The 25,750-nt window shown below is 37.4% G+C and overlaps 1 protein-coding gene across 5 annotated transcripts in view; it reads right to left on the bottom strand.

The window, feature by feature from the left end:
- The window catches only part of LOC135847374 (eukaryotic translation initiation factor 4 gamma 3-like), a 78,107-nt gene that overhangs the window by 42,252 nt on the left and 10,105 nt on the right, over positions 1–25,750 (bottom strand). The window contains exon 1 of one of the 5 annotated variants that reach the window (XM_065366867.1): positions 13,925–14,795. The exons of the other annotated variants lie outside the window; for them this stretch is intronic. Within the exon in view, the coding sequence (XP_065222939.1) occupies positions 13,925–13,961 (37 nt within the window). The 5' untranslated portion in view covers positions 13,962–14,795. Of the gene's footprint in view, positions 1–13,924; positions 14,796–25,750 lie in introns of those variants that run through there. 5 annotated transcript variants of the gene reach the window in all.

Genomic DNA, 25,750 nt, shown 5'->3' with positions numbered 1-25,750 from the left:
ATTACAACGATGACATTTCTACTCACCTATAGTACAACATCAGGTCTAAATACACAACGACGACAAGACAACGTACATACTCGTACAAAAAAAAAAGCAATCGACATGAGACCGTTCTTTCGTTGGGTCTGCGATACAAGCAGCGAATTTTTTAAGGTCATCTTACTACGGATCGTGTACCAAGGGCATACGACCACACGTTGTTGCCATTAGCAGCATCGTCGGCCTAATCATATAACCATGTGGACATTGCGGATATCTTACACAATCCATCGTGACTCGTAATCACTCCAGCAGACATTCATGCATGCATCCTGCACGCTTCTGTAAATTCTCCATTAACCCAAAAAGCTCGTCCACATGGAAAATCACTTCCTATCAGAGACGACTTTGATGCTGGCGTCGTCGTCGTCGTCGTTGGAGGTGATGAAACATACAGACACAATATCGATTCGCGTATCCAATTTGATAAAAAGAGATGGAGAAAAATCGCCTCATAACCGCAAGGTGAACCGGTATCGAGTCGAGTAATCTGACTCTCAGCACAGCACACACCTTATCACACCGACCAGGCCATCCTTGCCAATCTAAGAATAAAATACACTTTATCGGACGTGTTTCTTTACATCGATAACCACTTGGCCACGTCACCTATTTCATCCGTCTTTTTTTTTCGTACTCGTAGCCAACTTTCGTTCGTCAAAATACGAGTATTACCTGTATTTACCTACTACATATTTCCAGTCTCTTCTCTCTCGAGATATTATGATGGCGTAATCTCATCTCGCAGACCTCTTGATGTGAATTTCGGAGTACACACGCGAGCATTCATTAGCCTCGAAAGCGGAAGAGAATTTCCTCACGAACGAACGAAGAAAAATTTCAACACAGATTTAAATTGATCAATTTGCCAACGTATAGTATAGTCAAGTTCGAAAAATTTCCATGAACTTCCACACACGATCATCGTACATCCGGCATGGTGACAAATTCGTAAACCGAGCTCGGTTTTCTTCCGAGTTCCCCAAGTTTTTTTCTTCCTTTCTATAAATGAAAATACAAGTAAAATACGCGATTTTGACGGAAAACTACGCAATGAGCTTAGGGAGACTGTATATCGATTACAAAAACGAAACATGCAATATGAGATTACACGTTTGAAAAGTTTTACAATATGACGCTGTTGAAAACGTTTTCCAAGAGCAAGAAAAATACAATTTTAAACCTTTACAGAACTTAAAGTGTAAGATGAATAGAAAAGTTCATTTAATGAAACACGAGAGAAAAATTGAAGGACAATCACAGCCGAGCGACATTTCTTCCTGAAAAAGGAAGTACCTATCGCAACATGCCAAAAATTTTGAACCGGGCAAAAAGGAATCGATAGATGCACCCAAAATACACCACCAACTTGAATTTCAAACGTTCAAATGAATTTCTCAATTTTTGGTAAATTTCTGAAAATTCAAATTTGGGCTATTGGGTGCTGAATTTTATTTTCACCCTGTCTACAGTGCAGCGTTTACTCGAAAACTAGAAAACCCGAAAATGCGCTGGAGACTCCAGAACGATCAGAAACAATTACCAATTACCACAGGAGGTCAAAAATAGGGTAAGTAAAACCCTTTCAGCTTTCTCTAGGTCAATTTTGTAAAATTTTGATTCTCATAAGGAATTAGGGAGAAAATCCATACTCTACTCTCTCTTCTTTCTCAAAACATTTTCGATTTTAAATTCTTTTGAAAGTAAGCGATTTTATTGTTTCCATCTTTCCAATTACTCGAAAAGATGAATGGGACCGAAATATCACAACATAACATGCCTTGGATTGCTTCAGCTAAGCTCCTTAAAAATATAAATTTTAATTTATAATTAAAATATCAATTTGACCTTGACCCTCGGACGAAGATGTTTACTTCGTCATCCATATTTTTCCGATCGAAAAAAATTAAAATCTCTCGAGGAAAAAGCAAACTGAAAAAAGATTACTGTTATTGCTCGCTGACGAGAGAATCTTGATTTTCAAAATTCGCCTCTTTCCTTCCACCATGCTCGTTTTCCTATACTTCGAAGGTACCGAGAACCGTAAACAAAAACTTGAAACATTTTTAACGCATTAGAAAACTTCAAAAGACTACTTTACGAACAAAATGAAAAACAAATCAAACAAAGTGAAACGAAAATAGCCACGAGGTTTCAAAACGTCGGGTTTTCCTCCCTTCAACGGCGGAAATATCCAACGCCAGCGTTAGTTTCCTGCTTTCTAATGGTAAGTCAATTATGCCACAGCACACCACACAGCCTTTTCAAAGAATACCTCCCACGTGCATCACACTATGGCTTTTTCAAACGAAAGTCTGATACTAACGGAAAATTGGGTAAAATTGACCAGGCGTTAATTTTGTTTCGTAGAATAACTGATAAGCTACGAGTATGTACAAAGACAAACAAACACAGCTACTATACTAACACTAACTCACTCTGGTGTTTCCAATCATTCACTTTGCGCAAAACGTCATCGCATCTATACGACAAAAAGACGAAAATTCGAAGGGGCAACAGCGTAATAAACGTCGTAGTAAACAAAGAGCAAACTAAAAAGATCAATAGCCTTCAAGTAATATAATTTCCAAGTTCACCGACCACCGCCTTTTGCGCATTTTTTTAGCAAAATGTATACATAGTTTTGACTCTTTTCATTACGGTAAACGTCTCACGTCGAATGACAACAATTTTTCGTCTTAGCAGTTGATTTTTTGCCCCCTCGCCTGAACCCAGGTTATTTTTCTTCACATCACATCAACCTCGCATGACAAAAACATACCAATACCTCTCTCTACAGTCTCCAACTACACGTTGGAAAAATAAAACCATCAAAAACGCCACACGAATGAACAAGTAATCTTCCCGTACACGTATGTATTTTTTTCTCTTGCTCACGGTTTAAAACACTTGAGCGGAATCGAATAGTCTCGTGTGTTGCAAATGAAAATTTCCAACCCCCACAATACCACATGGCATGTGCAAACGAAACACACGACGACGTAAAATACCAGAGAAAAACGAGATAGAGAAAGAGCAGAAAAAAGGCAAAAAAGAAATAGGGGATCGTACTATACTACACTACACACGGCATCAACCCTACGACGATTTAACACCCTGCTTTGGCCCGCACCGCCTGTTGTCTCGATACTTTTCCCTCTCTCTTGCTCGTCTGCTACCAAAAGAGCGAGCAGCTGAATTGCATGCTATTCCCAAAGTTCAACAACCCCGAGAGTAGCGTATAGTAAATATGACGTAATTCCCCAACATGTTAATGAACGTCGTCTCGCGAACGAAGAACGACGCGGCGCAATCTCTTCTTTTGCCCCAGCATTGTTGCCATCATCGTCGTCGTCGTCGTCGTCGTCGCCACCACAACCGAGATAGGATGAAAAAATTATGATCAACGCCACCAACCACCACATTTTCGACGTTGTTTATCAGTGTTGCATAATTGAACCACGTTACTCGTGTGTAGTACACGAAATAGAGCTTCAAAGCTCACTAAATAAGTTCAAAAATTCGAAAGCGGAGAGGTTTTTTTCTACAGGCATCATAGCGAAATTTGAAAAATAAAAGTACCTTTTTTTTTCAAAAAAATGACCAAAAAGTAACCAAAATTTCACGTAAAAATTAATTCATCCAAGATTACTTTAAAAATCGAAACGAGGGAAAATTTCAATAACTCGTATTAGGTTTCAAATCAGCCCAAAAGGTGTAAAGTTCTTGCAATGCGGAAATGATTTTAAAAAAACAAAAAAATTTCCCATAAGCAAAGTATAATCAAAAATGAACATTTATTTTTAAAACCTTCTTCCAGACAAAAAAGCATTGATTCTCAATTTCCTTGCCAAAAACTTGAATTTTCCACCTTCTCAGGAACATCACGAATCATTATCTCCATCATGCGAGGAGGGGAAAAGGGAGCAGAACCATCCCTTAAAATAGAATTCCCGATTCAAATTCCAATTATAACCAGCTTCTTTACAACTCAACTAAGAACTTGATGCAAAATTCTTTTAAAAATTGGAATAAACAGCAAACTTACTCCACCTATGTACTTTGATTCATAAGGATGAAAATTTGACACTCACCTACAACAAAAGAAACAAAACAAATTGTCGGTTAGTCTAAAGTTTACATCAATATAGCTAAACAATAAAATATGCAAAACATTAATAATTCAAATCCATAGTTTTAAAAAAAATCAGTGAAAGGGTCACAGGTATCAAAACATCAATTCAAATTTAACCAGCATTCCACGCTTCAAGAGCCAAATCATTCATCAGCGAAGGATTCTTCTTTAACGAATGTCCTACTCGTGTCTGTCCCACACTTTCGTCTTATCATTCGAAAAAAAGCGAATTTTATTTTCTTTCATCTACGTCAAATGCAGAAATACCTCGCTACACCAGGAGTTCACTTTCTATACCATCGTGTTAACTGGTTGAAAAAAAACCAACAGGTTACCACCGCCAAACTGCAGTCTCTTCTCTCTCTCACACACACTTTTTTTTCTTATCTGCGCACCATGTATTCCCACTAATTGAGCATTTCACTTCCAATGGCCTGGATGTGCATTTATGACTTAGTACTTAGAAGAATATGCCATGGTATGCCATGCAGTGCTTCAAATACGAAGAAATATAATACCTAGTAGATAAAGTTAAGTATACTCGTACACAACTGGTAAACATAACAGTGTTCTAATTCTAAGAAACGTACAGGTCCTATGGGTTTTTCGCGACTTCACTAATTTACGTCTTGTTTATAGCGAAATTACCTTTGTAAGAAACACAGCTAGTAAAATTGATATTAATGTTTACTCAAAATATTAGCATTATTTTTTTTCTGGTGAATTCAAATTATTACTCATTTCCAAGATTTATTTTTCTAAATGAAAATTTCTAAGAAAATTCTATCTCAAGTACCAGAAAATATTATGAAAACACTGATTTTTCAAAATCCTGGGAAAAATCAGTTTTTGGATTAAATTCAAGGGACGCTGAATCTTGAACACTACATTTTGGGACTAGGGTTATCTGAAACATGTTTCGTAGGGATTAGAGAGATGAAATAGATTTTTTCCCGAAAATTTTCCTTTTTTTTTGAACCCGGATCTTTACTGCAGGGGCACCTCCAAAGCCAATTTTTTTCTGGGTTACTTTCAACTCAAAATGAAGGTCTCCACTGAATTTGGTCAAAACCCTCTGACATTTCTTCTTTCACGATCCCTCTTATACGGCACACACTATTGATTTTCGAAGATCAACTACACTCAGGAACCCTGTTCGAAGATCAATTTCCTGAAATTCTCTCCCATCAATTAGAAGTTCAACTGTGAGACATCCTTAAACTTCACAACAAACACCAAGTAACACCTGAATTAGAATAAATCACATTCAATTCAACTCGATCCGGACATAGCAATAATATTCAAAATTATCCGAAGAATTTCCTCACCAAACATGATAACATCGATATGATAACCTTTTTTACTTTAGATTAAATTCAAATTCCTTCGATGGAAATTCTCATCTTTCACGACAACCGACACTTCATGGAAGAAGCTTCGATTACTTTTCGCCATTTTTTTTCATCTCGTCTTCGACCAACAACAATAATCCAACCACTTGTCCACTGCAGATGGGATGCTCAATCACGCTACCTCTTCTTACACATACACGTAAGTGTACAGCAGCGTAAGTATATAAAACACGAACCGTTACTTCTTGGCAACGGCGTCGATGGCATTGAAAAAACGACTCGCATACACAATGAGAAATTATGCGCTATGATTTTTCTTCTTTCTTCTTGGAATCGCGCCATTACACCGCGAATTATCACCGGTTAATACTTCGCATGTCGAGGAAGCCGAGAGATCGCCGAAGACGACGATCGGACTGGACGGGACCGGACCGACTACGTATTTGAGCCAGAGTGTAAAATTAAAGACGAAAACGTTTCAACGTATTAATATCATAATTGTAAATTTTCCAACAGCCAATATCACGAGCATGAGCAAAGTGTGATCACAACCTCAAATCTAGAACATTACCTACTCTAGTTTTCTTTTTAAAAATTTTCAAACCATCATAATCTTGAAAATCAGACAGCCAACTCTTTCAAATCTTCTGAAATTGCAGGAAATTGAAAGGCTCAATTTATTTCAGTTCCAAAGATATATTTTTAACAACAAAAAAACAAGAAAGCTTACTGCACCCTAACAAAAGATTTTGCAATGAGCTACATACAATCAGAAAGACTGTTGCCACTCTGTGATTGTCACAGCAGAGATCGACTCGCGATCATTGCGGAAATTTACATCTGCGAGCAAGGGAAAAGAATAAAAACACTGATAACACAATCAATCGCTTTGCTTTTGTTTATACGTGTAATTCGTTTGAGAAAAATTAAACAATCGCTACAAACACGCGAATCACTACTGGAAAAAAATGCACTAAACATTCTTCCTTGTTAGTAAACTTCGTCATTCCTGAATGGCAAAATTTTGCGCGCTAAATACGCACCCTCTTTACCTCCCAAGCAACAACCGCTCTCTCGACAATGAAACGCTATAAACGATCATATCGTTGCACAATTGTGCAATATACACAAATGTGGCGCAGGTTTATTTATAAATCTATAAATAAATAATGGTACGCGAATGCAGCAACATTCGCTGCAGTAGTACGTCGCAATTAGTACGATGAGCGAGTTTTCTTCTTCTCTGCTGTTCTTTCTCCTTTGTCGTCTTGAAGCTTAATCTCTTTTTAGAGTACGTAATCACACATACTGTACATGGGCACATTAGAAGTGACCTTGCAAAAAAAACAACATCATTTCTCGCTTCTTCGCTTATAATTACAAGCGGGATAAAGAATAAATTTGAAAGATTTTGAATAGAAGGGGGCGACGAGAGAAGAGTTAATCACCGAGTTTGAATGACATAATAGAATGTTCTTTTTTTACTTCCTCTATCAGGGAGATAATATTTTCGAAAATTTGGAAACATAAATTGTAGGCCTAGCAAATTCAGTGGTCTGTAATTTTTCATATTATATAACGTACGTTTCTTCGGACAAGGTTTTTTCAGTAATTAGCAGGAATAATTACCTATGAAATATGTACATAATGTCTGCCATATTGACCATTTGCCAGCCTTGTAGAGCTGAAATATTGATACAGTAAAGTAGACTTTGAATCAAAAATACAGTATAAATTTATCCAATGATACAACCAAGACTCAGCTTGGAGGGATTTTGATTTGAATTTGGTAATGATGAGTCCCTTGGACTTTCATGCGTCAATTTTAAACAGCTTATTCAATTGGTTTGAATATACGAGTACTCAAAAATTGACCCTCAGAACTTGACCTTGAAAATTTCATTTTTTGTACCTATTTGGAAACCAATATGCTTACACTAAAGACTTCTTCTCCAAAAAGAAAAATTCTCACCTGCCACATACGACGTTACAACGAAAACTACAAAATTAAATTACAACGTAACACCACTTTGTATAAATTTCTGGAGTATCACTTTACTTTGACAACACGTGAACCATCCTAATCTCAAACCCCATATCTAGACGTACTACAGCACACCGTTGACACACCAAGGTTATAATTTCTCATTTGACAATACTTAGATATCTGCGAGACAACCTTTAGCATCATTAATCACCAACAGCTTTCCAATTTCACAGAAACAATTTTACCACCATACTCGTAATACAAAACGAAACTTAACTCTTCGTATCATTTCAGCAATAATAATCCTTCTCAGTTCTCGTGAAAAGGAAAGAGTCCAAATAAAAGGATAAAAAACACAACGTACAACTTCGACGAAATGCTATCCCTATCGCCGAAGAAAAAAAAGTGAAAAAACAATCGAAATTCAGGCTTCCATCAACCCCCCAAGGTGCGTAGTATAATCGAAGGTCATTTCTGCGTATCAACAATAGACGCTGACAAATTACCACTGTTCTATGCAGCATTGCTTCTTACTTTTTAGCATATAGGTTGCTTTGGTTTTTATTTTAGTCGCGATTCCGAGAACTATTTTATTGATTCGAGCGTACACCGTCGTCGTCGTCGTAGTCGTTCTGAAACCGATTAGTTTTTCGCAGCTCGTCACTCAATAAGACGTGTGCACAACGGCCATGATTTCCTTCTGTATGCCCTCTTCTCGCGCAGTCACTCGACTCGAGTCACTCATCGTCGCGTCAGAAAGCAACCGCAGCCATCATCGTCCGACCAGCACCAATCACACATAGGCTACGGCGGCGTGGCGGCCAAATCGCCAAAAATCCTATACTACAGAGTACACAGACTCACCGCGAGCCTTCAGAGGCGAACGACCTGCCAAGTTGTTTTCCTTCTTCCGAAAAATATCCGAGACCGATTCACGTGTACTTGATACGTGCGCGCGCATTGGATTACGAGCGAGCTAATCTGCGATTCTCAGCTGTTTTCTTTTCGCATACTCCGAGTAACTCCGAGTAAAAACGAGGTGTCGATTCCTGACATTTTTGCACTTGCACTGTAGCGTAAGTGTGAAAATGTCAGGAATCAATACCTCGTTTTTACTCGGAGTTACTCGGAGTATGCGAAAAGAAAACGCTCCTCATATCATTCTTTCAGTCTGACACAATGATTTTGTTTCCCTTCCAAATAAACCATCGATGATATAATTATTTTGGGGTTGAACAATAACAAATTACGTCAAATGGCCCACATGTTGGGTGTCATCGTGGTCATAAATATACCCTTATTTGGAAAAGATTCTAACCACGAGTCTTCTTATTATCATCGAGTTACTCTTCGAATATTGGTTGGGGACATATTAGAAAGAGGACTACTCTGCATAGTCGAATCATTCAGCAAGTCAAATTTGGATAGCCCATTTTAGAATTTGAAATTCTTCAAAATATTCAGGAGCGAGTTTCCCAGACTAATACATACTAAAGAAGGGCAGAGGGTTCGATTTGATGAAGAGGACGTTTCAAATTTGTTCAAAAATCAATTCTGAATTTTTTCTGAACAGAATAAGTATTCCCATTTTCAAAGAGAACTACAAAAAATGAAAGAAAAAACAAAAAAAAAGTAGAAAATAACAAAGGTTGATCGAGGGAGTGAAAAAAAGCAAAACTGGCAATTTAGGCAAAAATGTCAATAAACCTGAAATTTCGGATCCAGATTCAATTTTCTAGGTGCAGTTATTGAAAGAATCTAGCACCCAAATTCACAAAAATCCAGAATCCATGTTCAATTTTTGACCGCGGATCTTGCATTTAAATTCACTTTTTGAGAAAATCTTACATCGAAATCTGATTTTTGAGGCAATACAGTGGTTACATTCGTCAAGAATATCTGAAATTCAAGATTCAATTCTTAAGAAGATCTTAAATTTAAACTTTATGAGGATGAATTTTACTCAATAATTGATACTAACTCATAGATTTCCAATTCTAACACATTCTACGAGACAGAATTCTCTTTCAACAAGAGTTTCAACCAACACCTTATTTCTAGCTTTGAGAAAAGTTGAATCAGATCCTCGTTTTTCATTCTTCAATACTATACAAACTACCACCTGAAAGATTTCGCAATACGTTGTCTCCAATTGGCAACGACTACAGCGACGACGACGCTAGTGCCGGTGCCGATGTAACCAAACGACGTAGAAAATTTTACCTTCGACCAGGGTCAGTGTTCAAGGTTACCACCGTGCACAGAAGAGAGCCGAGAGGTTGTTGTTCGATGTATATGTGTGTGCATGTGTAGGTAGGTATACTTGAAAAGAAGAGCGTAGCCAATAAATTGGGCTCTCTCGACGACGGACGCGGCTCGTGTTTTTCCTTCTTACCGCCACCATTGCCTGCTTCAGCTCTTTTCGCCCCCTCGACCCACAATCTACATAATTCGTACGCACGTACCCGCGTCGTCGTCGACGTCGTTTACTATGTACTACGATAATTTCACACACACGGAGGTTGATTCGAAACGTAGAAGAAAAAAAATAACCAAATACCACCACCGTGTATAGTACACGAGTTCAAAGATAAACGACCTATTAGTCAGCCACACACAGTCGAGTATCGGATGTGAATCAACTCACGATTAGGTACAATTTTTTCCTCCGTTTTTTTTTTCATCATCACCTAGCTACACGCGAGTCGCGAATAAGAAAAAGAGAAAATTCTACCATTAATTACTTACACCACCACCGCCACCACAGCCCTCTTTATGCCACCACATTCCATTCATTCATCTTTTTTTTCTTCACTCTACTAAATGGAATACCTTCGTAACCAGATATTACGTTGCATGTTGTACTACATATTCGCACACAATATATTCTTCACACCCTGCTGCCCCCCTCAGCACCCATTGCATCTTCGCAAGATCTCTCATTCATATACCGGCAAAGACGTCCATTCTCGTCTACTCTCGCTGCAGCTAACACGATAATATACTCTATTGCGGATTTCGATGGCCCACTTTTCCACCATCGACATCGACATAGACATCATTATCAGCATCAACATTGCTGCCGCTGTTCAACGACGGCCGCAGTGGCGGTTGTAGTAAAGTTTGTAGTAGTAAGTAGTACTCTTCGACCAAGTCGCTGTCGCCGTAGCCATCATCGCTATCGCACTCTTCGGCAAACAAAATACCTCGTGTAATATACTCATAAACATGAAACCGAGATTACATGCACTTGTTGTATACCCAGCTACAGAACCAAACCGACCGAACCGCTCTATTATCTTCTCTCTTCTTCGCGTCGTTCTTAGTACATCTACATACATCTTACCCCGCTGCATTGCTGACAACTTTGGCTCGCTTGCATCAGGTAGATTCGACCTTCTTCTCGGTTCATATACCTATTGGTACTATATTTACCGTACAACACATCATCATCCTCTCACAGAAACACGATCAACTGACCAAGTACCTCCCCCCCTCCCAAACATACAATATTAAAATTCAGACTACCTTTGATTCAACTTTTTTTTCATTTTTTATTTTTCAAAATCCACAACTTATGCACCGAATCAAACATCTAAGGTAAGCTAATTGTAAGTACACGTAATATAGATGTACAACCAGCGACACGACTATTAATTCTGGCTTGCTCGAGTTATTTCCAGTTTCCAGTAGTGAATTCATCGCGCATAGAACGATAACCGGAGCGTCCTTTACCGCAAGGTCGAGTATCCTGGTATCTATCTTTGCAACGACCTCGATCAATCAAACAGATATACATGTTTGACAAAAGACAACCAAACGGAATCCCTGCGTATCTTGGACAACGAGTAACGACTGTTCCAGTCTCGGGCGTTCGTCAAACTAGTTCAAGTCGACGAAAAGTCTATTGCAAATCGCAAATCTTATCACAACAAGCTTTTATATTGATAACAAACAGAAACATCACACGGTCCAATCAGTCCAATGCCGGATGAATCATTTTAGCACGAACCAAAATAAAATGTTCAGAAAATGCGAGACCCATCATCTCACACAGTAGATGGCTGATGGCTTGCCTTCTGAATCAAGAGTCCAGTCCTCCAAATTGCAATGAAATTTCGAAAGGCTCAAAATGAAAAGTACTGGTAGCTTTTCTCAATAATTCCGAGAGAGTCATTCGATCAATTAAAATGAAACAAAATTGGTTTTTCAGTCCTCTACAGTATCAAATTCTCTCCAGGATTCTCTCCAGGAACCAGAATAAGTAACTAGATCATCAAGTCAACCGCAAATTTTTCTCAAAAATCCAAGGTTGACTTCACTTCACTTGTTCAGAATGAAAAAAAACCAAAGAAATTGGAGCTAAATGAAGAAATGAAATTGAAAAAATACCCTCTTCTGCATTTAAAATTGAACCAATTCAAAATTTTCAAGATTTATGATCCATTATTTAGTTCCTTTGCAAAAAGTTCTAAGAATTCTTCCTTTTTTGCAAGAAATTGCAAAAATGCTCTTTCTTTTGCTGAAATTTCCCGAGCCTCTCGGCTCTTTTTGTTGCCATAAAACTTTTTTGGTTGAACCTTAAATGCATCAAGATGTGAGTGTGGGGGGGGGAATTGGGCAACTTCTTTTAGAAAATGAATCAATTCTTCTGTCAATTCAACTCATTCTAAAGAGAGTTCCAACACAAGTTTTTAAAAAATCGTTTTCTTTTTTGTCGTTTTCAACTCTTTTGTCCAGAACTTTCAACACTCTGAAAAGGTTCAAAGAATCCGCAAAGGAAAACATTGTGCTCAAAAATACGGATTTCCTTCTCTTTTTTTTTGACAATTTCGACTGATTGCAAGAAGAAGTTTATACGACACGACAAAACTAGAACAAACAAGAGTCAAATGTAGCGGAGGTTCCAAATTCTGAAAAACTATGTTTTTTAAAAAAAAATTCGAAGTTTTCATGGAATTTTATTTTGAAAAGTTCAATTGTTCAAAGTTCTTGCGCTTTTGCCCTCTACTTAAAATACCTATTGTTCACCAAAAATTCAAATTTTTCTAATTCAGAGACAAAAACATTCTATATTTTGTCAAAACTTTAAATTTTTATGATTTTTTCTGAATCTTGTAATTACAAAATGGACTTTTTCGAACTCGAAACGCCCTCATACCTTCAACTCCCATTTCATTCCAAATTTGGTTGCGACGTGAAAATGTTGCCTTGAAAAAGACCGCTAATTGAACGGTCTTTTCAACTCATTTTTTGAGTTCATTTCGAGTAGGATGGTTCCAAAAAAAACTCTTTGCCCAGCCATCTTGGGGGAGTGAAGGGGAAAATACAACACCTCTTTCCATTTGTTTCATAGTTCAAAACTATTCACCTCTGAGGCAACTCTCCACCGAAATACTTTCTGAGTCTCCATGGTTTTCTATCATACATTCTCATGTCAAGTTTTCGATACCTTCCCCGAAAATACAAACAAAAGCCTCACCAGCGAGAAAAATTCATCATCCATCAACTAGCATATGTTGCTCACCGTCGAACAATTACAGGGTGAAAAAAACAACCAAGTCTACCTGGAGAAGAACACGAGATAGAATAAAGTACACCACTGCAGTAAAAAAAAAAAAAAAGAAAAAAAAGAAACAACCGACTAGAATAGACAAAAATGAATGCAAGGTAAAGTTCACCTGTCGATAATGATTTTTTTTGTTTTTGTCAAGTCATCGGCTTCCTCAATCCTCGTCGAAAAAGAAAGAAAGTTTGGCAACGGGAAGAAGCGCCAGCACCACCCCGCCGCCCCTTTCACAACTTCACCGCATTAAAATACAGCAATTTATACAGGCACCTCTTGTTAACAAAACAAACAATGACGCGACATCGCCCCTTAGCACCTCGTCATCTGTCACCTCGCCAGGAACACGGTGCAATGTGCATTCGGGGGTAGTAGGACTTTTCCAGGAAGTGAAACGTGCTCTTTTCGTACAGGTCATTAATTAATAACTGCTTTGAACGCAAAAAAGGGATAGCAGGTATATAATGGCAAAGTTAAATGAAAAGCAGGGGAAAAAACTCGACAAAATCACGTCTGGTCGTCCTTGTTGTCAGTGTACATACATCGCGTCCACCTATATGTATTATGAAAACAAAAGCCCGTCAAAAAAAGGAAAAATTAGGGAGAACCTCTTCAACATGCGTGAAATAAGAAGCACGCGGACCATTATACCTACGCAAAAAATATCCTACAAGTGCATACACGTTGGTAATATAAACAGCGTCCCAAGTACGTAGCACGTACTGATCTACCCTAACATTATTTCAATTCACCCCCAAAAGCTCGAATCGAGTTTTTTAAAAGGAACGTCAATGGATCCGATCCAATTATCATATATGTAACTTCAAGAACATGTGAACTACCTGCTGCGGCGGCCGCAAAAGTCGATTCGATATTCATTGCCGGCGCCTCACACGATCAACAGATCACAGCCAAATTCGATGTTAAAATAGATGGAAAAATCGCCTCCTGCTTCTCGATTATCGGCCTTCGATCATTTCAAATTGATCAATTTTTCAGCACGTTTCCTCATCTCGTCTCTCGTCTAAGCGGTTGTACGTTGAGGTGCGAGGAATAATTCTAATCTCGCCACGTGATCTGATTGGAAAACTATCTCGAACACTCGAATCACGTATCAAAGATGGTTACACTGATAACGATACGATTGCAAAAAACACCTCAATGCCCGTCATCGGATAATTTCGATTCACGATGGGATCCACAACAGACCGCCATGCCATCCATAGACATAAAATTATGCTATCGCGAATTTCACAATCACGTGAGTATGTATATTGCACCATCAAATTTTTGGCGCTCTTTTTCAATCGCTAATAAAATGGCTAATCAAACACGCGACACCGACACATGAACACGCAGAATTACTCGAAAAATTAGCTCGTATATTCTCTTCCTCTTATCAACAGCGAGTAAAATTAACAAAGTTCATCGGACACATGCACAATTAGCACTTGGATTCGCACACATACACCATACACAATTCAACGAATAAATTAATCCACACACCGGCACTAATTTCTCGTATCGATTAACACAACACTGAAAACTAAATCACTCTATATGATTTTCTTCTTTTAATTTATGCACTGCACACGCGCGCACACACATAAACAAGCGATTAATAATAATACACAAGACTACAAATTCAACAAAAAGGTAAAATGACTACAAAATGTTAAGAGCATAAGCGCGCCAACATGAATACTGGAAAGACTAGCCAAGAAGGTAGTTGGAACACCGTCGCTACATAGCGGATCAGATTGATAACGGAATGCCAAACCGCACCGCGCACCCCACTCCAACATAAGCGCGATACAGGTGAAGAGAGAAACGTAAAGAGGGTTAACCGCTTCGAGGATAATGCTCCCCCACCCTGATCTGTTAACCACGTCAACGCTGCAGCCGCAAGGGGGAATACCTCTCTTCGCTCCACCAATATGAATGTCTTCTTTACAACATCGTCATAGTCGTCAACGTTCCCCTTTCCCCGTCCATCATCAGCGTACTCATTCAAGCGGCGTTTACACAGAAGAAAAGTACAATGTATGTAGATGTAAGTACATGTACTGTACGCTGCATGCACACAGGTACATCCAGAAACTCAACGCAAACACCTTCAACATTGTCACTGGCTAGACTAAAGATAACAGTGATACAGTAATCAAAGTCCGAACTGTCCAAAGTCTAAACTCTGAAGACAGCAGAGATGAGAGACCACGGATAGTCAAAACAAATACATTGCAAACCATGTAGGTAAAGGTACATGATTACTAGTGTAAAGGTATTGGACATGACATGTTGAGTCAATTCAATATTAATCCGAATGACATGCGAATAATCTGTGGCAATTTGCAGGTGGAAGTGGAAAGATGACATGTTCAGTCAATTCAATATTAATTTGAGTTACATGTGAACAATCTGTGACAATTTTCAGATGAGAAGATGACATGTTAAGTCGATTCATTAAGATTCAATATCAATCATAATAACATGCGAAAAATCTGTGGTAGTTTGCAGGTGGAAAGATGACATGTTGAGTCAATTCAATATTAATCCGAGTTACATGAGATTGCAAATAATTGGTGACAATTTCCAGGTGATAAGAACATGAAACTCCAACATAAACATTGAGTTTTATTACAAACATTGAAGACTAAAAGTCATTGAAAAATCTGAATTTAGACTATCAAATAGAGCAAAATTATTTCTTGGAAAAAAAAGGTCAAAGTAGTACCAACAAGACGTTCACCTTAAAAAAGAGAGATATGTGGTCCTCATTTTTAGGCGACAGTAAAACAGAATGAAATCAACGTTCATATACGAAAAATTGTTGAAGAATCATCAATACCTACACCGTCAATCCCTATCTACATTACTATAATAAACAATACTTGCCACTATTTTCTTTCCTTCGCATTTATACTGACATTGCAATGCATGTGCCAATATTTTTATGCAAAATACATACTACTATAAAACGTGGGCATCTACATTCTGCATGCAAGTAACAAACCATAATTTCTTTTTATCTTTCAACGCGTGGACATTACATATTAAGATGCACAAAGATAACCACGTGTCACAGTATTTTACCATCATGATGGCAACATTTTTTTCTCTCAGCAATTGACAAGACACCAGTTGCCAATTTACTTACAATCAGAATCACAATCAGTTAAGGTAAAGGTAAAAAATGCAACAATTAATACACAAGGTGCATAATTTTTGAGCTAACATAATCCATGAATAAGTTTTGGTTTATTAACACAACTGAACTCTCATAAACTAGAGCATAGTTTCCCAACACGTTTGTGGAAATGTCAATGTCGACATTGTAGCCTTTCCCTAATTTTTGACCAACAATCACAGGAAGGGCAGTTGACCAGAAATGATTTGGGTTAGTGTTGTAGGTCTGGATTTGAAAGGTATTGAAACATATTTTTGGTTCACTCAAAATTCTGTTGTTTCGGATTTGATTTCAGGTTCTTGAGAAACAATTTTAGTTTTGGATCAGGTTCAATGAAAAGTAGCATAAAATTAGTGATTATAATGCTCTTTCAGAATGCTTTCAGTTCAAGTTTGCTTTCACATCTTTTAAACAAGATTTTAACCCCTCATTTCTTATGGATTTTTGAACAATTTCCATCTTGTTTTTGCGATTTTCAGCGACTTTGATGCTTTCACCAGCGGTTTTTTTTCTTTCTATTGTTTCAGCATAAAAAGGGTTAAATTTAACACACTAGCGAAAGTTCACAGCCATGTTGGAAGTTGATTAAGGGAGATGTAACTTCGAACTAGGGGAGAGGTAAGAGTCTAAAGACACCAAATGCGATGTTCAAAAGAGGTCAGGAACTGTTGGGTTAGTATACTGCAGATGTGACATCCTCGACATTTGAGTGGAGGTTCTCCTGTAATCCTCAAAAATGAAATGATTGTAGATTCCACTGGGAACTGAGTCCAGGGAGTAGAGATGGTCAGAATACACTGAGGTCAGGTGTCTTATGAGATGTCTCGAATGTTTGAGTATCCCGCTGAGATTTGCTTCCACTCTAAACTATTGTTAAGGATGAACAACCTGTGTTCAACAAGCTAAAAGTTATTTTTGTAGCTTCACTAGAAGTCCACTAAGGGACTCTAAAACTCAAGCGTCATACCTGTAAGTAATTCAAAAGTCCTTTGAACCAGCTCTGTTAACATGCAAACCTAATTCAAAATGAAGTTCACTCTAGCTACTAATTACTTGAAAAGAAAAATTACGTCATGAGTTCGAGTAAGTAATTCAGTTCATGGTAAAGGACGTGTGTTAACTATCCGCTCCTTTCTTTCACTTTGCAAGTACAACTTATGACGTCACAACAAGTGCAAGTATCGCCACCATATATCGAAACATTCATGACGTATGCTTCCATTATCAAGAGCTTTAAATTTTTTCTGCTTTCCCCTCTTTGCCAAGTTCGCGGTTGCGTTCATTATCGTCGACGTGCTACTCGGAAATATTCATTTTCGAAGTCGACTTTGACGCTTTTACTACATCACACGTTTAAAACGTCGTTCAACTTTCCACGTTCTGTTAAGTTATCATTTCATCGTCGTCGCCATGTATCACATCCGACAACGTTGCTTTTCCCCCTGTAGGATACACTTAAACGAGTACCCACCTATCTATCTTCCCATTCCCGCGAACACTCGCATGCTGTGCTATACAGAAATTGAAGAAGAGAGATAGCTAACACAGCAAAGAAGGATGACAACGGAAATAAACTACCTCTCTCCGTTCTCTCTCTTTCTGCATTGCCAAGACTTTTTTTTTTTTTGCCATGTACTTCCTTCCCAGTAGTGTTCATTTAATATACATACATACATAGTAGTAGTATGTAGTAGCAGCAGGTCCATAAGATGTACACTTTACACATTAACTGCAACATTGTCAATTATCACCAATGGCCACCTACTTATATATGGAAGTCGGATAACCAACAGTGACCGAAATCGCAACGACTTCATACGAGTACATCTACATACTCGTATAACTCATGGCCAGAAAATACCACCACAACCGAACGAAATATTACTAGCACTGACTCGACCCATACCATACCATGTCATGCTATAAACACGTATGTATAGAGAAAAAGAGAAATCATACGTGTTACAGAAACTGCAGCAAGGTGTAAAATTTGCAACCAACGTGAGAGAATTATGAAATAGAATGCTATTCTGAAGATGATTCTGGCACATACACATACAACTTCGTTCAACTCCTAATTCAATGGCATGCTAATTTTTTCAACAATTCGCAAAATACCATTATGTTCTTACTCGCGACTTACACGAAGACTTTTCATCATTACATCAGAGTCATGATAAGGAAAAAAAAAAAAGAAATAGAATAATCTTTTTCAAAATGATATGTAATTTATTATTGAAAGAAGAAACCACTCATCTTAAAGCGCTGCTTCTCCATTCATATCACTCTTCCATGCACAGCAACAAGTGGCAAATTTTTCCTCATTCTAGTCAACTGCAAAATTTTACCATTCATGCGTTTTATTTATGAGCATTGAAAGTGGAAAAAAATGACAGGTGAAATGGAAAGGTATTAAAATACACGTGTATCAAAACCAACGCACAATCTAAAAAGGAGACTTTAACGTTGCTCAAACTAGATAACAATGTGAATCGATGAAGGTTAATTTTTCTCCTACTCAGTACACATTTTTTCAACCTTACACCAACAACTTCGTCGCTTCTGTTTCATTATTATAAAGAAATCCGAAGCAATTTTCAAAGTTTCTAACCAATTTAGCGAATATTTAATCAAGTTGGATGCAATAATCTTGACCTTGTTTCTAAAATTACCGAGCTCAATTTCAAAGTTGCTACAGAAACGAAGCTAAATTTAAACCATCGCCATCCTTTCTCCGATCATCTCTTCCTCCCCTCCACATTACTAGCTGGAATTGACATCTTTCAATTACATATTAATCCTCACGCGAACTGCATTAACGTTCCATGACACAAGAAGAACACAAATTCAATTCCAACAGACAATAAAATTCGTACTTGTATTTCCTTATTCCTGTGACCTAGTTTTTTTAATACACTTACACGGTGACACGTTTACTCGATAATAAAACACGCTATTTTTACGAACGCTCTGGAAGGACGTCTTGATAATCTGCTTGATGAGAAGCCGGACAAGATTCCAAGCTGGGTCGATTTTCTGGCAACTTGCATGGTTTTATGCAATTTTCACAATTCAAATAGAATAATCGCAATAATGCATACAAACACTGTAGTATATGAGACGTTTCCTACAAAAAAGGAGAACTTAATGATAATGAGCAACCTCTCGCAGTAATCGATTTGACCAGATTTTTTTTCAAAAGGGTTAAGACCCTTTTTAGAGTTGCTCAATCGCAAAATTACGGGTACAGGGGTCCAAAAGTTTCAAAATTTCGATTTTTGGCGAACTCTGTCAATAAAAAAATAAATGTGTTCAAAAGAAAGATCGAGATTCCCAGGACATATCAAGCGTCAAAAAGTTATAAAAGGTCAATAGGGTATTTCTTAAAACCAAAATTTTCGAAAAACTGCTTTTAAAATTGTCAAAAAATGTGATTGGGCACTACAACTGTGAGATTCGTCTTTTCCAGGCACGAATCAAGTTTTTTGGGGGTCTGGGCGCGATTTTGAATCTGCACATCCGCGTGAGTATTTTTAAGGCCAAAATTTAAAAAAAAAATTACCTAAAAAAGGTTGAAAAATGTGATTGGCAGCTACAACTTTGGAATTCATCTTCTCTAGTCATAAGTCAATTGGGCGCGATTTCGAGTTTGCACTTCCGACAAGAAACTTTTAGGGTTAAAAATTTTCAAAAAATCACCCAAAAATGGTAGGAAAATACGATTAGGCTGCTACAACTTATGGAATCGTCTGAAACCAGACTTGTGATCAGAAAAGACGATTCCTAAAATCGTAACAACCCAATCACAATTTCCGACCATTTTGGGCAATTTTTTTCATAATCGAGCCCCAAAAAATTACTCTTTCGGATGCCCATACTGAAAATCGGGTCCAAACCTAAGAAAACTCAAACGACTTATGACTAGAAAAGCTGATCTTCCAAGTCATAGCTGCCCAATCGCATTTTTTGATCAGTTTGGGGCAATTTTCCGAATACTTGAAGCCCAATTTTGAATTAAGTGGAAAAATATAAACAATCAATTCATAATTCATTTAATGTAGGCTCTACTTTATTTCAGTTCTATGCATTTTTTTCCTCCAGTAGAATGCTCAAGTTTTGTAGCAATTTTCAGTTTCATGTTGACAAAACGTGAAAAAATGTACAAAACTTCAAACCGATTCTTCTCAAAAAATGATTTTTTCATTTTTTATTTGTTCAATTGAACATTATTAGAAGCTCATAGCATGTCAAAAAATGAATAAAATATGCTCGTTTTGGTCTCGTTTTCTGAACAATTTCATCTACATATCATCGTCCTATACGTTCATCTGAATTTTCCTCATCTAACAAAGTTCTCCCTCCTGTTTGAAGGGATCGTGAATATCATTAATGAATATGAGGAGTTTGTATTGACCTACAATTTCATCCTCCAGTGTTGACCAGAGTTGAAATAAAATCGTAAGATATTATCTTTCTGCTTAAGCCATTAACAACCACACCCTCATTACAAGAGCAGAAAGTACCGAACATGTCTCGAGTCGGTCTTCGTTCAAATATTCTTTCAGAAAAATACATTATGGATATTTCATCAATTAGCTGTGCTTATCTTGTTATATCTGCGAAAAAATTCTCAATTTTCCATCAATTCTTTCTGACACACCATTCTGTTCAGGAGCACGAAGGGGGGGCATACGATACGACAGGGTACAGAACGGCGCGGCGTCGCAACCGCGATCAATAATTCAAATTCAACTATATAGGTCAGTGTGTGAATCCAACCTACCGCAATCTGACGCTCGACTACGAGAGAATTTAGGTTCATCGTCAAAGTACCTACAATACCTACATGTTTCATATCCACATCATGGTAGGTATAGGTAATACCGACAATAAATATTAATATGATCGATTATACGAAATTGAGAAAAACCTGAGACATTCGCAAGGCAGAAATAGAATCTATGTAGTCGAAGCGGAAGAGAAATAAAACCCTTTCGGTGATCCGTGTGCCCGTGCACTGTGCAATGTGCATGCGTGCGCGCAACATTCCATGTCGTTTCCGTTTCTCTCTGGCCTCTTCTTTCTGCTGCTGATAAAACACGATTCAGCTATATTTTTGTACCGGAGAGACTGTAAAGTCACACCACTCATACTGCCTAGATGCGCTTCTGTCCTGCCTTTTGAAGTTTCGAGCGATGCCAGGTTGATAATTGATAGCTCTTCGCGACATGACACAAACTCGTTCACAAAATAATGCATACGCGACTGCATAGACTTAGGAATTCCGCTATCTGCGGGGCAAATTCCTCACCGTGGAATTTCGTCGCGTCCGCTAGTCCTAGTAGTCCACCATCAACTTGTACCAATGTACTAAATCGTAATAACTACGAGCCAAATAATCCACCGACCACTCGACCTTTCAGCTTGAACCTGCAAAACCATCACCACCACTTCACTTCGCTCCTTCCGCTCGAATTCGCGATCACAGTTACCTCTCCTCGTCGTGTCCAACTTCACACCTCGAATATTAATCACCTGGTTAAAAAAGGAAAGCATCATCGATCAAAAATGTTATGGAATATCTTCTAAAACAATCTCCTTCCACTTCACTTTCATCATAACACCGAACACGATCCAGTCTCTTTGCGAACTTCCGCATCGTTTCCAACGTGCCCTAATTTAAATCCGTGCACTATTTCTACGGCGCAGACGACGGCCGCGACCAGGTCATATTATCGCAGCAGCTCTGCTGCCACAACTTGCACGTTACTTATTTTCATTTCAAGGTCATCATGAATGGAGCACACACGTTACAGATTGCGAAAAGGCGAAAAAAAAAAACAAAAAGAACGGATGCTTTCACCTACGTCTTCGTTTCAACCATTGTATGTACATATTACACGATCGTTATGAGTGCACAGTATCATTCATTTTCCATCTCTCTTTATACATAGTATGTACTTTACTTCTCAGCCGCCATATTGATGTTTCCAACTCAAACCAGTGCTACGTATTCATCGCAGAATGGCTTAGGACTCCTCCAAAATCTCGAAACCAGGACAATAACGCAGTCTGCTGCAATATTGGACCAACTATGTTTTCATATTTTTCAATACACAGCTGATACGTCTTTTTTCACCGCAATGCCCACAGGTAAGTGTATGCACGTGGAGCTGCATAGAGAGCCTTCCCTATATATGCGTTTCTCAAGGTCTTATCACTACTAACGCGAAAATCTTCAACCAGTTCGACATCAGAAGGTCTGAACATTATTCGCGAATGTACCTACTAACGTAAGTAAAGTACTGTAATGCACAGCAGCTAATTGCCAACTCGTATACTACGTAACGAGCACGAGTTACGTAATCATTCGCATTTCAATATTCCTTTTCTCTCGAACTGGTTTCATTTTTCTTGCTCCGATTTCTTTCAACGCCATCCTCGGCAGAAAGAGAGAAGTACGCCCCGTAGCGACATCTTTTCCTTTTCAATGACTATACCTTTGCCCTCATTTTCCTCTCATTTGGAATTGACCGACTTCTTCGCGGAAAACACACCAGTATCAGTTTACTTTACTCCTCCCAAAAGTATAAAACAATGTATTCTTGAATAAAAGGTCATACAGCAAGGACAAATTACGTCAATCGTTAGATTACAATAATTTAGTTATCAATCTGCCGAAGAGATGCAATAATAGAATTTAGCGTTGGATTCTTCGTTTTATGGAATTACCTACTTTTGAATCTCCAGCCCCCCCCCCCATCCTCCATAAAACACATCCATGTCAAAAATTGATGATTTCCATACGTACATATTTATCACTTAGTCAGATGTTGGAAAATGAAGATGAACATTAAAGAGAAATAGTGGGGAAAAACACAAACCCATAGTGTAAACGAAATGACAGACTTGACTCGCATATGAATTTGTATTCTTGTTTACTTTTCTTACTATTTCTCTCTATGTTCATTTTCATTTTCCAAAATCTGATTAAGTGATAAAATACTCATTTTTCTCCAAAATGAAAGAAAATTCTATGCTACAGCTCGTGCTTCAAGGCAATAATGTTTTTATTATTATACATAGTTACCCCCACGACAAAGCTCGCAATTTCGCCAAATTTTGTGTCATATTTCGGTCTGATTTCCGTTGATGAAAAATCCTCTCATAGCGGCATAGATTTTTGTTTCTTCAATTTTTTGGTCAAAGGCATTTCTTTCACCGAGTTTTTATTATTGCTCAACTTGTGAACTGCCAGACGATTTTTTTTACAATCGTTATTACGATTTTTTTTTCTTGTTAATTCTTTTGAAATATTTTCAAAAAATGCTTTTGGATAATGTTTTTTACTCATGGTGTTGAATTATTTTTGAAAAAAAATTTACAATTTATATGAAATTGTTTCGTTGGAAATGAAGGATGTGAGCTTTTTAAAAACTTTCATTTTCCAACATGATTTTTCTTTGAAAGTTCAACTTTCTTGTAATTTGGTCAATTGGGCAGGGTACCCTATTACACCCATTAAAGCAATTTGTTTCTCCAACATGTGAACCTGGAGAACCTCCAAAGGGTTAAACAGCACTTTTGCAATGGTTTGCTTTATCATCGCAATTTTTCAAAAAAATTCAACCAATTTCAACAATTTATATGACAATTCAACAAATTTTCAAGCAGTTTTTGCTGAATTATTAATGGTAACTAGGAGTCCAATTCAACAATATTTTGAGAATATTTCATCAATTCTTGGTAGTTGCGTGCAATTTTTGACCAAAAGGATGATTTTTCGATCACTTTGATCACTGACCAACAGTCCAAAAGGGTGAATTTTAGAGAAAAGGCGGAGCTCTGTATCTATGCGCATACTCCAGCAGGGTGTCCACTCATTTCTGGAAATGATTTTCCCTGACTTTTCCAGGTTTTCCAGACCAATTTTTCCATTTTTCCAGACCATTTTTCTCAATTTTCTATGCTCACCTCGTACTTTAATTTTAAAAAAAAAAATTTTTGGGGAGGGGGTAATTTTTTTTATAAGCTTCTCTTCGAACTGGATAATTCTTCGGATATAAAAAACAGCTTAACTTTGATTATTAACTTTTCTAATTACAAATAAATAAAACATGCATCAAGTTTGGCCAATTGATAAAATACCTATTCATATAACTTATGAAAATTTTTCTTTTCTTTTTTTGATTTTTGAAGGCCTTAAAATGTGAAATTTGTTCATTTTAAAATGAGAGACAAATTGGCCCGAGCGAAGCGAGGGCGAGAACTTTCGAAAATTTTCATTTCAAGATGCCTGAAAACGAGTTTTTCTTTGAATGCGAAGAGTGTTTATTTTTTGGTTTTTTAAATTTTAATATTGGAATGGATGTTTTTTTTAAGGAAGTTTACTCTTGAAAAAGAAAAGAGAACAGGCTCGAGTGAAGCGAGGGCGGAAGCTTCTGAGAATTTGAGTTTCGAGAGTCATAAAAACGAGGTTTTTTTTATGTGAGGACGAGTAGCTTTTTTTTTGGCTTTTAAAATTTTAGAATATTTGAATGATGTTTGGTTTTTTTTAGTGAGGACGAGTAGCTTTTTTTTGGCTTTTAAAATTTTAGAATATTTGAATTATGTTTTTTTTTTTTTGAAGGAAGTTGATTTTGAAAAATAAAACAGAACAGGCCCAAGCGAGGGCGAAAGCTCTTGTAAATTTTGTATGTATTTCGAGATGCTTAAGAACGATGTTTTTTTCGTGAGGAGTTCATTTTTTGACATAAAAACTTGATGTTTATAACCTACAAATTTTCATGTTGCTGTTGAAAAAGAAAAGAAGCCCGAGCGAAGCGAGGGCAAAAGCTTTTGAAAATTTGCGTTTCGAAAAGTGAAAAACAGTGTTTTTTTTCATCACATGTCCTTATTCAGAATTTTCAATTGATCATTTTTTCAAAATTCCAGGAATTTTGCGTGAAAATTACAAAATTCCCTGACTTTTCCAGACCGACCAAATTCCCTGACTTTTCCAGGTTTTCCAGGTTTTCCAGACCTGTGGACACCCTGTCCAGCGAATTACTCACGGGTTGATATTTATAAGATTTTTCTTCTGCAGGAGAAAAAGCCAAAATTTGTGAAAATTGAATTTTTTTCAAAAAAAAAAAAGGTAACTTAGGTAACCAACAGTTATTAAGTGACTTGAAAAGTACCAGAGAAAGAATTTTACGTTTTTTGTTGGTTTACAAGGAGTTTATTTATGGATAAAACAATCCTATAACGATTCATTGAAAATTGGGTATTGACCTATGTAAACGTGGGGGAACGAATATACATATGCGATACGTTACCAAATGGAATATTTTCCACTGTTAAATTCCGTGACACGAAAGAAATGAAAAGCTTACCTGAAACAAAACAAAAATAAAAAGATTATAAACACGCTGAATTACACAATTATAAATAAACGAACACTATAGGCATTTCTACAAGATTTTCAGCGGGTTCAACTTGA

This window comes from Planococcus citri, chromosome 5 (assembly GCF_950023065.1).
Source record: "Planococcus citri chromosome 5, ihPlaCitr1.1, whole genome shotgun sequence".
Classification (NCBI taxonomy): Eukaryota; Metazoa; Arthropoda; class Insecta; order Hemiptera; family Pseudococcidae; genus Planococcus; species Planococcus citri.
The sequence above is the reverse complement of the archived record's forward strand: the minus strand, read 5'-3'. Positions and strand labels throughout refer to the sequence as shown.